Source organism: Mastigoproctus giganteus, chromosome 4 (assembly GCF_048544385.1).
Source record: "Mastigoproctus giganteus isolate SK-2022 chromosome 4, ASM4854438v1, whole genome shotgun sequence".
Lineage (NCBI taxonomy): Eukaryota > Metazoa > Arthropoda > Arachnida > Uropygi > Thelyphonidae > Mastigoproctus > Mastigoproctus giganteus.
Window position 1 is genome coordinate 50,805,156 of NC_143578.1, and position 17,340 is coordinate 50,822,495.

The 17,340-nt window shown below is 33.7% G+C and overlaps 1 protein-coding gene and 1 non-coding gene across 2 annotated transcripts in view; both read right to left on the minus strand.

Annotated features, from left to right (window-relative positions):
• Nucleotides 1-2,119: 2,119 nt before the first annotated feature.
• The window catches only part of Phb2 (prohibitin 2), a 64,037-nt gene continuing 48,816 nt past the window's right edge, over nucleotides 2,120-17,340 (minus strand). Inside the window, exons 4-8 of the mRNA XM_090371544.1 lie at nucleotides 15,166-15,290; nucleotides 9,083-9,268; nucleotides 8,284-8,391; nucleotides 5,101-5,178; nucleotides 2,120-2,350 (exon numbers count right to left, since the gene is read on the minus strand). Of these exons, the coding sequence (XP_090227670.1) occupies nucleotides 2,243-2,350; nucleotides 5,101-5,178; nucleotides 8,284-8,391; nucleotides 9,083-9,268; nucleotides 15,166-15,290 (605 nt within the window). The 3' untranslated portion in view covers nucleotides 2,120-2,242. The remainder of the gene's footprint in view (nucleotides 2,351-5,100; nucleotides 5,179-8,283; nucleotides 8,392-9,082; nucleotides 9,269-15,165; nucleotides 15,291-17,340) is intronic.
• On the minus strand, nucleotides 7,254-7,545 carry LOC150086721 (small nucleolar RNA U85). The gene has a single exon (XR_016546907.1). It is a non-coding gene; the product is annotated as a small nucleolar RNA U85 (small nucleolar RNA).

Below are 17,340 nucleotides of genomic sequence, written 5' to 3' on the forward strand. Positions count from 1 at the left end.
AACCCTGTTTAATATCTTTTTAGCAGAGGTGCTTAATGTTCTCCACTATGGTTTGCAGAGAATATTTTAGCATTTCCTACACAATTTCCCAAAAATAGTTCCCTTGTGTGTGTGTGTGTGTGTGTGTGTATATATATGTCATTTCTTCATTTTATCAATTGGTAAAGAAATGTTATTTCAGATTTTGTTTCAACTGAAATATCTTAGAAAGTGAATTTAATCACAATAAGCCTGAATATTTCAAAGAACCAGAAAAATACAATGCAAAAGTGTTATGTTCTGTGAAAGGCATGTGGAAATTAATAATTAAATTTCAAAAGGTAAAAAAGTAGAAACTACTGTAACTATATCTGCAAAACAAATGGTTTAATTGATTGTTATCCAGAGGTGGAAAAGAGTACTTCCTATACAAAGTGGTGTTCACTAAATCAAGTCACTTTTGTAATCAAAGTGGCATAAAAAAAAAAAAAAAAATTTGGATTCTGCCTTGGGATTTCTGTTCTTAAGACAAGCTGATAATAAATAATTTTGTCTCAAGAATGGAATCCAAAACATTGGCATAAATTGCAATTTTATTCAGTTAATTGAACATGTGGCCACTTTAAGATACACCCACTTAATAGCAAGTAAGCTTGGCCTGCCCCCCAAGCCCTTTTAACAGCTTGCATTTGTCATAAAATGGGCTCAGTGTGGTGTTAAAAATTGTGCTACAGTGATGCTAGCTCACTTTCCTCCCAGTTATTGGATGGTTGTAGATCTCTACTCCAAAGACTTCCTTCCATCCCATCGGTACTCAATTAGATTGAGATCTGTTGACTGGGGAGGCCACTGCAGCAGACTGCATTTTGGAATAAGTTCTTTATAATTTTGGCCATGTGGCATGATGTATTATTCTGTTTAAAGTATCCATTAATAGATGGATATGCTGACTGCATGTTCCTGGTCAGAAGCAACTTCCAGGTTGACCACAAAGATAAAACATTCATTGGCTCAAAATAGCAGGACTGGGGATCCTTCAGACAAGGCTGCATTTTTCCATTTCTCCACTGACCAGTGTCTGCGTTTTTGAGTCTTGTTTTTTGTTGATAGAATAGAATTGGGTTCAAATATAGATTCTATGCCCCACCTACAACAAGGTACTGAGTTGTGTATTCAAAAATGTCACTTTTGTAATCAAAGTGGCTTTTTTATATATATATTGAACTGCTATCTGACAGACTGCAGCCTTTCTGTTACCAGGCACAGGTCTTGGGCACAGGATTGCCATTTCCTGGATGTTCTTTGGCAATTAGACCAGTCTTACTACACCCCAAAACAGTTGTGTAAAACCCCACTACGATTGCAGCTTCTGCAGAACTTATACCATATCATGTTCAAAGTCACTTTTTGTTTTTACCTTTTAAAATTTAAGCAAAAATGTTATTTTTTTATTTAAGGCTTTGATATTGCTTAAGTTAATTTATACAAGTCTTTATTTTAATATTCTGCTACGGGTGAAAAATTTTTTTGATACTACACAAAAATTTATAACTAAAACTTCCATTGTTTACTTGAAGCAAAATTTTCAATTATTGAAAGACAGTCTGATGTCTACAAGAATCTTGTGCGTGTTAGAGTAAAATGTTGTTCTGCATCTTATAGTATAGAGCAGGAATTAACTTTTTATATCACTGAAATGCACAAATTGCTTTTTTTGGAAATATGAAGCAGTTTCCTTTTCGTTGAGGAAAATTTTTAGATTTTCTGACAGTAATTGTACCTTAACTGTAAAATACTCTTTGTATATTTATCATTTAATGTGACCCAGTGTCGGTAAACATAAAATCACTTTCTGAAAAGCACAAAATAAAATAGGTCATTTCTGATGGATCATCCCTCATGCAGAAACCTGACACATTCCTGTTTCAGGAAGAAGGCAAAAAAGCAGAAAAATACTGCCAAGAATTTTCTTTTAAATGTGCTATTGTACTAATAGTTTTTATTATCATTCCATACTAAAATTTGTGAAGTTTCTATACTGTGATAGTATGTGTAACTAATGTTGCGAGTTCTTGTATAAGCTACGAAATCAAGTATTTACATCTGTTTGTAGGATGTATCATGTTATAAAAATAAAGTGTTGTTTGAAAGCTATTTATTTATTATAAAGGCTACATAAACATATCTACATTGGTCTGTTTTAGAATTTTATAATGCACTATCAGGAAAATACAAGCTTCTACTCCATCCAAACCATGTTGATTTATTTCCTTTTCCCAGAGATTATAGTAGAAATATCAAAGTCTTTGTCAGCAATATTAAGCATTAGTGCAGATGTATTTAGATATACTCTATTCTGAGATGCAGCAATCTGGAAATTAAAAAAATAACAATAAATAAATATGGTTACATAAAAATTTAGTTGCCAAGCATACTAAGATGTGGAAATTTATAATTACCTTTTAGAAAAAGTAAACTTAAAATTCAGCATGATTTGGACCATTAAAGAAAACTGCTAATCTAAAAGAGTGACTAGATCATGTGCAAGGGGAATTCAAAAGTTTTTGGTGATAAAAGGAACAGCCTAATTCCCTCCCCCCCTCAATTTTGAAGAGAGAGAGAGAGAGAGGAAACAACTGAAGGAAAAAAGTCTTTGTTCTCATCCCTGATAAAATTATATATACCTTTGAGATTTACATCCTTTTTATATCGGGGGAGGGGGGGGGGGCAAGTCTGGACTGTAAGGCGGGTGGTTTAACTCCTGCAATCTCTCAGAACAGCAACCTCTTCATAAGATATTGCCACAAAGAAGCAGGACAGCTTATGCTGATTTCCTTCTGTGGCCCTTTTAAATTTTAAAGAAGTGGCATAGGCACCTTGGCTGCTTGTTTTTATGCTGAATGCAGTCTATCTAAAAAAATTATTTTCTTATTCCATTATATGGTAGCAATGATGAGGAGCACGGAGTCCTTAAAGCGCCACTGCTTGGGGACTCTTGCTTTATTTCTGGATCTTAATGATGAAGCGGTTTCATAACCAGTTAAAGTTTGTAGGGGGGAAAACACTCATGCATGTATAAACTTTTGATGGGCTCTTAATCTGGCCTCCATTGTTTAAGGCAATTATATAACACTGCATCTGATTTACTCGCACATCTTGGAACAGATAACAAAATTGACTAATCTCCAAGTATCTCTTTAAAACATTATCTAGTAAACCAGTTCTTTGTTGCTTTTTTGACATGGCCATAAGAATAAAAGAATTTAACGAGTATGTTTCATTAATGCAATAATCTAGCTTAATATCCTCTTACAATACTGCCATGATAAAATCTTAAAATTGCAATAACAAGCTAATTTGTTACACTTCTACTGGCACTTTTCTTTTTACCACCAACCCACTGCACCAGTTCCTTTTAAATAGCACATGGAAGTTCATCATGGTGAGATTAACAAAGCTCAAGACTGAAAGTTTGCAAACTAATGAAATTTGTCCAATGCCAGCATTTTACATAGGTGGCCCATACTATATTTATATAGTACAGAGTAATTACTTCCTCTCTGGAAGAATCTTCCATGTTTTAGACAATCATCATTATTTTGGTTTAACTGATAAAGAGATAGATGGCAGGGCATTTCAATCCCCACCGACCTTTTTAAAGCATGTTTTGCAAGCTAAAACTGCTGTCTCAATTTCTCCAATGAATAGGGTTAAAATGACTAGAAGCACTTGAGGGTTAAACAATGGTAATTTAGATACCCATCCTTTGATATCTCAACGACTGTTGAAGAATGAGATGTAAATGCAAAACCTCATTAAAGTTAAATGTTTTGTAGAAAAGCTACTGAGATTAAAGAAAGGCAAGGCTCCAGGGTGGTTGATGGCATATATTCAGTTATAATTAAAAAAGCTAGATGTAAACATATAAATTGTTTGGGAAAGTTAATGACAGCATGATCAGACTCCAAGTTGACCCCCTGTACTGGAGAAATGCTAATGTATCCCCCACTCTACAAAGGTGGTTCTAAAGAGGCATTAGGTAATTATAGTCTAGTGAGTTTGACTTCTGTGGTAGGGAAGAACGGAATCTATGTTAAGGCCATGACTCAGGACCATCTCAACAAGAATAGTGTCCTGAACCGATCCCAGCATAGCTTCATTAAGGTGGGGGGAGAGGTCATGCTTGATCAATCTGGTAAATTATGAAATCATTAAACAGTTGGATGTCAGTAAGTTTTGACATCTTCCAAGTTATCATCTAGTGTACAGGTGTTCGAAACTGTGGGCATGTGCAGCCTGTAGCCAATCTTTGGGTGTTATGCATTGACCTGTATCTTGATTTTAGTAAAGCTTTTGACTTTGATTTCAAGCATCTTACAATTTCTCCGAGGTCATATAGTTTTTGAATTTCTATATTTTAGTGCTATCTCATGTTCGATAAACTTTGTAACTTATCCCAAGCTCCTGCAACTTACAGCTATCTGGCCTATCATATAGTGCATGTGTGAGCTAGTAGTGACCAGCTTGAAGACACTTTATAACAGATGAGGGCAAAGGGAGATACAAAATGCCCAGTGTAGATACAGATGGAAAAATGTATACTTCAGTAAATCTGTGGTTAACTCTATCATAAATAGCAACTTACTGACACACAAATGATAGATTCAACTCCACGTATATTCCTTAAAATAAGTTATTTTTTCCCCTGAGGCACATTCATTATATTTGTCTGATACTATACCAAGCATAATTTAAAACTGAAATTACACTATATGACAATAGTTGCTGTGATTTTGTTTGTCATTTGCTTACATTTAGCAAACTGAACTATTGTTTACATCATCACCACTAGCACACTGCCTTCAGAAATTCAGTGCTTAATGCTCATTGTAATGTATGTTTTAACGGAACTGCTCAACTACTAGATATGTACTGTATCTCTAAATCCCTGAGATTCCAGATTTTAAAAAGTTAACTGTGAAATATACAGAAATGTTGATGTAACACTGCCTATGACACATGCCTAATAAGAATAAAAAAGGTATACCATGACTATTACTGCACTAAACACAACAATACCAACTGTGCTAGCTTAAAAGTAAAATTATAGACGTTACTTACTGTTCTAGCAATATTCTGGGCAGCACGAATCTTTCTTAATTTGAGATATCCAGGATTCATCATGATTGCTTCTCCTAAGTAACTTTGTTAAGGATTTACGTTACATAAATGGCTGAACTGTTACTATGCTTCACTTAATCACTAAGGCAGTCCATATTAGAATATGCATTTCTCATAAAAATTCAAAAGTGAAACAATAATTACTACAATATTATAATTTATAATATAAAAAAGGAGGGGAAAAAAAAATTCAAATAAAAAGCAGTAAGGATTTTTTTTTTATTTATCATTATTGATCACTCGGGAGTGAAAGTCACCACCACATCAATGAGCTTTGAGCATATGATCAATTATACAGAGTTATATGTTAAATGAAGTCTAACTTTATAGTTTGCTCGGTATCGGTATAATGCATAAATTTATTTTTTCTGTGGTCAACACTATGCCTAATTTAAATTGTGTTCATAATCCCAATGGTTAAAATTATAAATAAGTTATAATAACATTCAAAAAACCACGTCCTAAAAGTGGAGTTACATGTGAATGCACTGCGTTATTTTTTCATTGGGTCAACAATGCCATAACATTTAAAATAATTTTATAAATGCAATTATATTTTTATTTTATAACAAGTGATTGTATAGACTGATTTTTAGACATCAAGATTTAAAGCTTATAACATGCTTGTTTATCATCAACTCTCTCTGAACATACCCCCTACCCAACCCACCCCTGGTTAAGCATGCTATGGTGCAACAAACACAGATACAAGAGCAGATCATTAACACACCTAATATCTTTTTCTAGTGTTTTTAGATCTTAAAATATGGATGGACAAAGCGGCAGCCATTTCCAGCAACAGTGTGTTCAAATCGGGTGATCAGTGGGCCACATCTATCCATTGAAAACTTGGCAGACTAAGGGGATTAGACAATTGATCAAAATAATGTCTAGAAGTGGCTCAGAAATCATGGACAAACCAAGAGCTGGAAGACCAACCCAACCTCTGTTACAAACAGCGAAAATGAAGAACTCATTGACCAGCTCATTCGAAATGACAGACAATGCAATATGTCAAAGGGAAGTGTTTTGACCATCATCAACAGACTGGGGTACAAAAAAAAAAAAAAAAAAAACTTCTCAGTGGGTGTCTAAGATGCTCATACAAGAGATGATGGCTGTGAGGAAAGAGATCTGTGAAGATCTTTTGGAGAGGTTTGGTGCTGGAAGTCCTGAGTGCTTTGGAGAGGGCTCTCATTATGACACACAAACCAAATGAGAGACCATGAAACGGGCACACCCAACATCACCTGTAAACAGAAAGCCAAAACTTTCCAAATCAACAGAACCCATGGCAATATTCTTCAGGGATCAAAATGGCATTTTTATCAATTCCTTGTAAAGTGGAACAACCATCAACAAAGAAAGCCAAAACAGTTGGAATCAAGTAGCAGGACATCATTTCACCAGAACAATGAAACTTTTAACCCTATAGCCCTGATCTTGCCCCATCACTTTTTCTTCGGTGGACTGAAGGTATACTTGCATGGTAAGGTGTTTGAGTGATATAGAACTGATTTCCAATATTAACTATTGGTGTAAACATCAGCCTCCTGATTTTAAGGAAGTGCATTCACTGCCTGGAAAGAACATGGAGAAAGTGCAAGTATGGCAGTTCTTACACTGTATGGTTACAATATCTGAGATAATGAAGATGCTACAGCTTATTACTTATTGATCTGCCCTTGTATAATTCCCAAAAGAGCTCTTTTGGGAATTATATTTTTGTTTTCTGAGCTTTAATCCATTTTGCAATTGATCAAAGTTCTCAGAGGTACTGTAACATACTGCTGAATAATAGATGATTTTGTTGTGATGTAAAGGGTCTAAGTAATTTTGTATCAACCTTTAAACCATAAGAAATTTAGTAAAATAATAGATGTTTATAGGTCTTTTCAATTTTAAAATTAATTTATCAGCACATAAAACCATGTATTATATAGAATTTGGCTTGTCAGTTTTTGAACTTTGTTTATCCCATATTTACACTTTACTCAACCATTTGATGTACTTAAATATAACTGTAATGTTAAAACAAATGTTTATTATGCTTGCCTGCTTTCAAAAAAAAATAAAATAAATATATATAGAAACACCATCAGATTACTAAAGAAGTCTTCATAGCTTCACCGGCCACTTTATAAACTACACCCCCCACCTAACCACCTATTTAACACCCCCCCCCACATAAAAGTGTAGTACTCTCTTTTACTAGAATGGCAAATACTTCAATGTACTCTATACTATAAAAAAAGAAAGTATTATTGATTTATGTCTGCGTTTACTGCACAAAGGTGTTATCTCCAACTAAGTACCAAGATTCACAGACAATACTTGCTCAGGTATGTGGCCAGTGGCTGCAGAAGCTATAAATCATCATTTGGTGTACAGTTTTATGGGTTGCATGCGAAAAACATCCTTAAAATATTCAGTAGTTGTTTAGAATGATTTGGCACGTGATTCATAAAATTACACAAAATTATCAAAAACATGTTTATCTCTAGATCTCAGGAATGCCTATTCTCCATTCTCTTAGAAACTACAAAAGTTTCCATGAGTAGTTCCCCCCTGGTAGAAAGTTGGTCAGGGGTGAAGATAATAATAATAGTTAAGGGTTCTAATTTATTTGAGGACACATGCAATGCCACTTAGTTCTAATTCTTGGTAAAATGTTTTACAAATTTCTGACGATAACTCCTAATATCTAAATTAAAATGAAACCTTTCAGAATTGTTTGTTTATTGACACCCCCCACAGGACAGGATTTTGGTTCTACAAGATAAATTACAAAGAGAAAAAATATATATATAATAAAATAATTGAAATTAGAAATTTCAAATTTATATGATAGTACTTAACTATTGTACTAACTACTTAATATAATAGTTAAATAACAAAAATTAAACTTAGCCAAATGTTATCATTAATACATGTTTTAAATGCACACTATCTGGAAAAATATAGATTTATCTGAGAATTTCTGCTTATAACAGCCTCATTGGAAACTACAGAATGAACCTAAAATATGGCTGCATTGAGCACGACTACCTGGTATTAAAGAAGGGGGGGGGGAGGAATTATTTCAGGTAACTTAAAATGCACAATTTTTTAATAAAAGGATATCATTTTTGCAGCCTCAGCTTCTCCCTCTGCCTGGACAATTTTTTGCTGCCTTTCTTGTTTAGCTTGTTCTACAACAAATGCCGCTCTCTGGGCTTCTTGTTGAGCTACCTATAAGTCAAAATTATCTAGTTACAACTGATATTATTTCTGAATTACATTTCAATTGTAGCACCATCATAATATTTTTAAAAATTGAAATCTTTTCTGTAAAGCATTTAAACATGTTTTTTATAATAAATCAAAATAATATATAACTGTTAAGACTAAGTGGCAGATGTTTGCTTTGATTAAAAAATAATTATTTTTTAAAACAAAATATTTTAAAGATTTTTTAAAAATTAAAAAAATAATAATAATAAAAAGTTTTTGTAGTTTTGATAAACATTTCAAAAAAAAAAAAAAAACCCCTAATGTATAATGCTAATAAAGTAATAATTATGTAATTGATGATGCTAAAAAATCAGCATCAGCAATTATGAAGAGGAATAATGGGCAACTACTATGAAGGGAGAGCTTTCTAATCAAGGTTCTATAGTAGAAATGAGTTACAATCAGTCAAGCCAAACAAGATCTCTTAAATTTCAAAATTAATCCTCAGTATGTTACTTCTTGTTTAGTAATATACTGAGGATTAATTTTTGAATTTGTGAGAGTAACATGACAGTGGGTGGGGAGAGTATTTCAACAGAACAATAAATAGAGAGAGAGAGAGAGAGACCTTGACAGTATCTCTGAATAAATAAAACACTACTAGCATAAATGCTTAGGAACAGACAGCTATTTTAAATATTAATATTACCTGTTTAGATTCTACAGCTGCTGTATATTCTTTACCAAAACTCAGTTCTGTAATGGAAACGTCATCTAAAATTATGTTGAAATCACGTGCCCTTTCCGTCAACTCTTTTCTCACCAACAATGATACTTGCTGACGCTGAGTAATAAGTTGAGAGGCATTAAATTTTGCCACTACACTCTTTAAAACCTGAGAAGAAAGGAAGGTATGTTCAGCAAAACTGGTTCAAATTTAGCAACTAAAGAAGTATATTATTAAAAATGGCTATTAAAATAATTTTCAAATTTTTAATTAAAAATTATACTGAATAAGTATAACAATACATTGATAAAAGGTCAAGCATTGGTGTACTCTAAGTGGAATTTAAAAAGAAAAAAAAAAAAAAAAAGACACCTGTCAGATGCCACATGACTGAATTTATGATGTGGATGGTGACCTGAGCTGAGTTTCACACAGAACACTTGTTCTGCATTCATATTGAATGCTTTAAGACTTTAAACACTGAAAATTGTATTAACTTACTTGGAGTTAAGCAGTAAAGAAAAGATTCTTTTGATTGCTAAAGTCAAGTAAGTAATTATCATAGTTCTCAGTGGTTGAGGTCATAAGTCTACTTTAGTTTCAGTTAATGTCTATATTTTTGAGATCCCAACAAAATTTGGTTTTAAAATTTACTAGAAAACTACCTAGTACTATTTGTAGAACAAGCTGATAATTCAGTCACTGGTAAAAGACTAAAGTGAGCACATGAAAGGATTGAATGAGGCAGAAGTATCACAACAATAACATTGAATTCTACTGCCTTTGACCAAAACTGGAGATTTATGAATAATGCCACCTACAATAATCTGCTGGAGGATTGTTTTCACCCAGTATTCTGAATAGGGAAGAATATTTTTTCCCCCCAATCTTGGAATACAGAATGCATTTGAATAATCCGGAATTTCTGTATGGTGTAAAAGGGCAGTGATCATAACCACTGAGGTGTAGTAATAGAGTTCCTGGACTGGTCGAACACAAAGTGACTGAGCTCAAAAATGGTTTTATTTTTATTCAAAGTAATCACCACCTGCTCAATGTACCATTACAGTATTCTAAAAGTTTCTAAAAAGAGTGTGAAGGTGTCCAAAAAGAAAATGTTTCATTCAGTGGTTACTTTTTTTCTTTGTCTTCAACTTGCTGAAATCTCTTTCCTTTTAGGGCAATTTTCACCTGGGGAAAGAGGAAGAAGTTTGCTGGTGCTAGATCAAGAGAGCAGGGTGGAAACAGTTGATCTGTACAATGCCACATTTCATCAGAAATATCTTTACAAGTGCGGAATGGGTGGGGTCATTGTTGTGCAACAAGGACCAATTGCCTTTCTCTAAAAATTTGATTGCACCTGGGAAATGCACTTCAATAGTCTACTGTACATAGAATGCAACGTTGACTCTTTCCCTGTGATAATTTTGAACTTCACTGCATGCTCTGATGCTTCATCTCTGGCTCTTACTGAAACACTCATTTCCAGTGACAATACAGTCGAGGAAATTAGGATTGTTTGACAAGACTGGACGAAGTTTTTGCATGATGACATTCTTTGTTGCTTCTACTCAACAGCGAGGCTATGCAGCACAAATTTTGCACAGACCTTCTTTTCCCCCAAATCTTTATGCAGAATTTGGTAAATTGTCTCCTTATTCATAATCTGACTCATCAGCCATCATTCTGACAGTCAAACAACAATCTTTTGCCACAATTTCCCAAAATTTTGCAACTCTGTCCTCATTTTGAGAGGTTGAGGATGTCCACTTCTTGGATCATCTTTCACATCCTCATGTCTGTCTTTGAACTGCTTATATCATTCAAACACACTGGTACAACTTAACATAGCCTCATAAACAGTTTTTAATGTTTCTGTTGCAGAATCACCTTGTACAGCCTCTGAACTACAATGTACCACTTCTGTTTATTTTTAAACTCGTCAAACATGGCTGCAACAGCACCAGTCCAGTAAGTTTATTGCCACACCCTGTATAATGCTATTAAACACAATGATCTCACAGAAAAATGAACTTTGCCCTTACCACAAGTTTCCTTGGTATTGCACTACTATTAAACAAACAGCATTGCCAAAAGATTAACTGCTATTTACTGAATATAATCAGATAATGTTATGTCAGCCTGTTTTCCCCAAGCCAAAACAGCATCAGTTATTTTATAATTTAGAAGCTTCACATACTGTATGGTAGTTCAGTGAAAACTTAATAATCACTGTTTTAACAGAGAATTGCAACTAGAGGCTATCTGATGATGAAACAGTAAGTTTAGGCAAGCTGTCTCATCTTTCAAATAAACAGAGATTACCATTTGACAATAACATGTTTAAAAGAGGTACAAGGTAGGGGCAAAGTTCAACCGTGTTATGCTGTGAGCATAACGCCATTGCATTATGAGGCAGTTTAAATCTTGAATGCAACAAAACATAAGAGAGGGTAAGGCAGTCCTACTTTTCACAATAGCTTAGGACTTCATTTATATAAATATAGTCCACTGGTCACCAACCTTTTTGAGAATGCAACCCATTTTTGACAATTCAGTAGGACTTCATGACTGAAGTCAATTCAAAGCTGGGATAGGGGATCCCCTCTGCTGAGAAAATTTTTTAAAAATTATAATATCAAGCATGCTAAATGAAGGGTATTTTTATTAAGCCAAAAAAAAAAAAAAAACCAAACTCTTAAGTGGATTGCGTTTAATATTTAAATCGAAAATTCAACTAGTTTTAGCAAATCGATGGGAAGCAAAACTATGCAAAATTTTAGCAAAACTATGCACATGATGCATTGCATCCTTTCCTCTCCTGCTATAATTAGCAAAGTAAACCCATACTTGATGTATTTACCAACATCTTTTTTTTTTTGCTGGTCATTTTTTAAAATAAAAGGTGAAATAAAATTTACAATACACTGCTATACTAATAATAAAAATATGCATAATTGCATGAAGCAAATGTCAGATTGCCTTTACTAATGAAAAATGCATGTACATGCTACTTCTATGCCATTACGGTTTAGCTAACAAAAAACAGTTGTACATGCATGTTGCAACTAGCAGCTCTACTCTAGTGTGTTTTATTAAATATATACTTTTGCAGCACTAAGCAAGTGTAATAGTGACCTATAGGTTGGGAGCCACTGATATAGCCTCATGATAATATATTGTACAAATGAAGTCATAAAATCAGAAACCATCTAACAATGGAAGTGGCAACTTTCAGAGGAGACAACATGAATGCTGGACCTTTTTTTTTTCCCCACGTTTGGGCAAAGGTGTGGTATTTGCGTGTCCCACCACTTAAAAGACTAAATATCCAAGCATTTAAGTACACATATACATATGTCCTATGATTATGCAATTGTAAAAACATTTAATATACAAATATTCTTTTACACATATTTCTATAAGTTTTATTAATGATCATCATTAACAATTGTGCAATAAATATAACATTGATGTGAAATTATGTATGCATTCTGCTTATCAATACAAATTCCTATTATAAGCAGTTCCTGGCTCAGAATATTTTATAAAAAAAAATTTGAGAGCTAGACTGGTAAGTGTCTACTGAGTTAAAAATGAAAGTGTTCTTATGTAGTTACCCTTCCAAGACTAACTGTGTAATGGTGTCTAACTTCAGTGATCAGATAATAAGAGTCTGTATATTCAGAAAAATGACAGACAGCCAATTACAACAACTCACAATGGTTTCATTTATGATGGCTACTACGATCACATGACAGCTTTGTTTCTTTTAAGCCTGACCCCATTCACATTTTGAAAAAACTCAAAAAGAATAAGAAAATCTAGGCTAAGTGAGAAAAATCAGTTTAAGATCTAGATGCCACCACCTATTGATGTACAGAGTGATTAAAGTAAGATTTTTTAAAATTTTTATTATGTTCATAATAAACTTTTTTCAAAATACTTCATTTTCATGCTACCGGTTACAGAACTGTCATTGTCATCATTCAAGACATTCCCTTCAACCAACAATAAGATCTGTGCTGTAACAGAGCCCATCACTGCAATAAGGCCTCTAAGGTTGGAATTATTCATACCACAAATTTAAACATATACACCAACCGTTTATAACTGATTTAATAGTAGAATAAAATAAAATAAAATGATACAAAAGACTGTAAAATAATATTTACAAAAATATGATTATTTACAAAAAACTAATTTACAACAAAAATAAAATAAAATAAGTAAATAAGTTAAAATGCATTAAAATATAAATTTAAAAGCGATAAAAACACTATTAAAGCTTTCGGAGGTGTCTGCCTCCTTCCTCAGCAATAATGAAATTTTTTAAGCAACACATCCTTAAGTACCAGGTTCACGGCACACGTGGATGACCAGGCGCATACTCGGTATTTCTTTCACTTGTACCAGAACCGGAAGTGGTCTGGGGACGTGGAAAACTAAAACGTTTATCTCTGGCAAAAACCACCGCCTCAAAAACGGGGTGAAGCCTAACTCCCCTGTTCATGCTATTGTTGCCAGAGGATCCAATCCACAGACTTTCCAGCCACTTGCGGTCCCAGATACGGACCGCAGAGCTCAATAAATCCGCCATTGCCGAGCACTATTGGGAAAAACAACACCAAATCTCCCCTGACAACGCTGTCATACTTGACCGGGCGCATAGATTCTGGGACTGCAAGTGGCTGGAAAGTCTGTGGATTGGATCCACAGGGGAGTTAGGCTTCACCCCCTTTTTGAGGCGGTGGTTTTTGCCAGAGATAAACGTTTTAGTTTTCCACGTCCCCAGACCACTTCCGGTTCTGGTACAAGTGAAAGGAATACCGAGTATGCACCTGGTCATCGACGTGTGCCGTGAACCTGGTACTTAAGGATGTGTCGTTTAAATTTCATTATTGCTGAGGAAGGAGGCAGACACCTCCGAAAGCTTTAATAGTGTTTTTATCGCTTTTAAATTTATATTTTAATGCATTTTAACTTATTTACTTATTTTATTTTATTTTTGTTGTAAATTAGTTTTTTGTAAATAATCATATTTTTGTAAATATTATTTTAGTCTTTTGTATCATTTTATTTTATTTTATTCTACTATTAAATCAGTTATAAATGGTTGGTGTATGTGTTTAAATTTGTGGTAGAGCCCATCACACTGCCTCTTTATTTAAAGTTGCCTTGATCCTTTGCGAGATAAGATCGCCACAATTGCAAAACAAAAAGAATTTGGCATCCAGCCCTGCTACTGTAAGACGGAACTGTAAAAAAAATAAATACCACAATTTTTTAGGAACAGTGGCAATCTGGTGTGCAGATTGCCACAGAGCAGAGCAGTACCACCAAAGATACACTGAAAAAGAAGAAAGTGAGAGGAGAGAAGGAGGGGGAAAAATAATATTTTAAATATTCATTTCAAGAAGATAAGTAAGTATATTAAACCACTTCAATATATATTATGTTTATGATAATACAGAGGTTTTTTGTGGACTGTGCACAGAGATGTGATGTAGGCTACCTTAATGATGAGTGGTAATGCATTGCTTGCAGGCATTTTTACTCTGAATGAACAACTGACTGTTTTATGGAATGTTACTCTGGAAAATGAACGTGCTGGCTTCTCTTAACCGCAAATTAGAAATAAAGTTTATATTTTTCATTTTCCTAACCTAACTAAGTGTAACAGTTAAGATAGGTTAGGGAAAATAAGAGGCCTCTTGTTTCTTAATTATTTTAGGGAACATTACCACTGAGCACACAATGGGAAAGCAGTTTGCTGACAGGATATTTGTATACTCTTTATGAAGGACGGAACATACAGACTGAATCCTTGCATAGAAGTTGGAGAAAAAACATTAAATTTGCAGTTGCTAAAACATCCAGCAACCAATTACAGCAAGTGAACCTCAAGAATTCTTTCTATTGGTTTCATATTATATAAAGGCATATTTTTAATAAAAAAGATAAACATGCTTTAATTTAATAAAATTATTTGAGTTTTTGTGTTCGACTTTATGTTCTTTATTAGTGCCTTTTAATGAACATTATCTGAAATATATTTTACATACCTCATTACAAATTGAAGGAAGTACTCTTTCGTCATAGTCTGTTCCTAACATACGGTAAATATGAGGCAAAGCTTCAGCATCTGGACGTGCCAAAACTCTCAATGAAATATTCACCATCTGTAAATCTTAAGAGAAACAGTTCCTAACCTTTTTGAGAAATATAACAGTTTATACTCAATTTATCAAGTAAAATCTATATAGAATCTATGTATAGTTAAAAATACTATTTTCTTAGGGGGGGGGGAGTCGTATTTGGCTTTACAGGTCCTACATTGCCTGTAGCCCAAGTTAATGAATGTGGTTCTTGAAATTTCCATTCATTCTTAAAAATAAGCATTAAGGGAAAATACTTTTAAATAAAGGCAGAGGCATATATAAAATAAGACTGAAGAAAAGAAACACATGTAAACCACTCTTCCACCAGAGAATATAATCCCCAATGACAGTATTGTCACTTGACTCATTTGGAGACCAGAAGAATTCTTAAAAGAATTATTCAATCAGGGTTATAGTTAGCCAATCTGAGGTGGAGGAAATAGAGCTTTCCATGTATGCTGCTCCAGGTTTTTCATGCCACAAACACTTTTACATAATACACGATAAAGATCATGTGTAGCACTATATACACTATGACCACAGTGATGTACCAAGGAACCTTACAAAATAAAACAACCCAGAGAATGCAATCTGGGTACCAATTTCATTTAGAGCTCTACTGGTCTTGTCCTGATACCAATTTTAATCCTATTGTTCGGTTTAGATGCATGGATTCTTCTATAGACAGCAAGTGTTTTTGTATACAGTAAAACTTGCCCTGCACATCATCATCTGCTGTATATAGAGAATAAAAACACTTTGCCACTCAAAAAGACAGAATACCAAAATATAATAGTGTATTTTATTGTACTTACCAATTGTGTGGAGTGGAGAGCATAACATTTTAGCATTGATGCATAGCGGCAACTAATATGTATCATGATTTTAATGATCACCACACAAATAGTTATTTACTGAAGTGAACAGTGACCACAAGTATTTCACTGTTCTAGGTCAGTTTCACTTCTGAAAAAAGTTTATGTTGGAACATAACTACCAGACATAAACAAAAGTATGAATCGCAGGGACTACTGCAGTTGCAGCTTTAACTGAAATGACTACATGATACAAACTACAATTTAAGTGAACTTGTTTTATAGTGTTTTGTGACAAGTAATTGTTAAATTAATATATACAGGGGTCCCCAGTATCCAAGTATTCATCATCCGAGTCCCTACAGTTACGAGGATTTGAAAATTAAAGAATTAAACTATATAGAATCTATGTATAGTCATGAGATAATTGACCAAGCATGAAGTTAAAGACATAACTAAATGCTACAACACAATTTTATCTGAAAAATACGACCCAACAAAAAAAAAAAAAAAAAAAAAACGAACAACTCTGAATTCATTCTTTATTCGTACAACTGAAAAATAGTGTAACTTCAATAAACTACTTAACCTTACGTTGCATAACATATTATAATAAAAAATGACAAATAATTTTATAATTTTTCAGTTCATCCATTTTTTACTATGTACAAGTACATAATAAACATTACTATATAATATTGGTGTAGATACACCATATCTACTCATCCTTCAGAATGCCAATTGCCAATGTACTGCACTACCTCAAATAAGTAAGGCTTCATTTGCAATACCATGGTACCTGCCCACCTACCGATGAAAAGCCAACTAGCTTTGAAACGGTGCTGTCTGGGTGGTGGCACCCACATAGAATAAGTAACAATAGTTTTCTCCAGTGCTTTTTTTGTAAAAAAATAGGTGCTGGTACTCATTCTTTGCTATGAGGAAAAATTGAAAATTAAAAGGATATGAAAAGTACTCTGAAAAATTTTTTTTCCTGATATTGTTACTTTAGTAGTAATGTTTTTAGTTAAGAACAACAAATTTAGTATATTAACACAGTTTATTAAGCATAAATTTATTATTCAAGTATATAAAAAAAATAATTAAATGCGAGTAAAATAAGTAAATAAATCGGTCAACTACTGAGTGCCAGGCACTCCGGATGAAAGGTCCGTAGTCGCGAATGGTCATTAGTGTAGTATCTCAAATAGAGAGCTTTGTGGTAACTGAAAAAAAGTTTCCAGTAACCCTGCTGGCCTAAAAC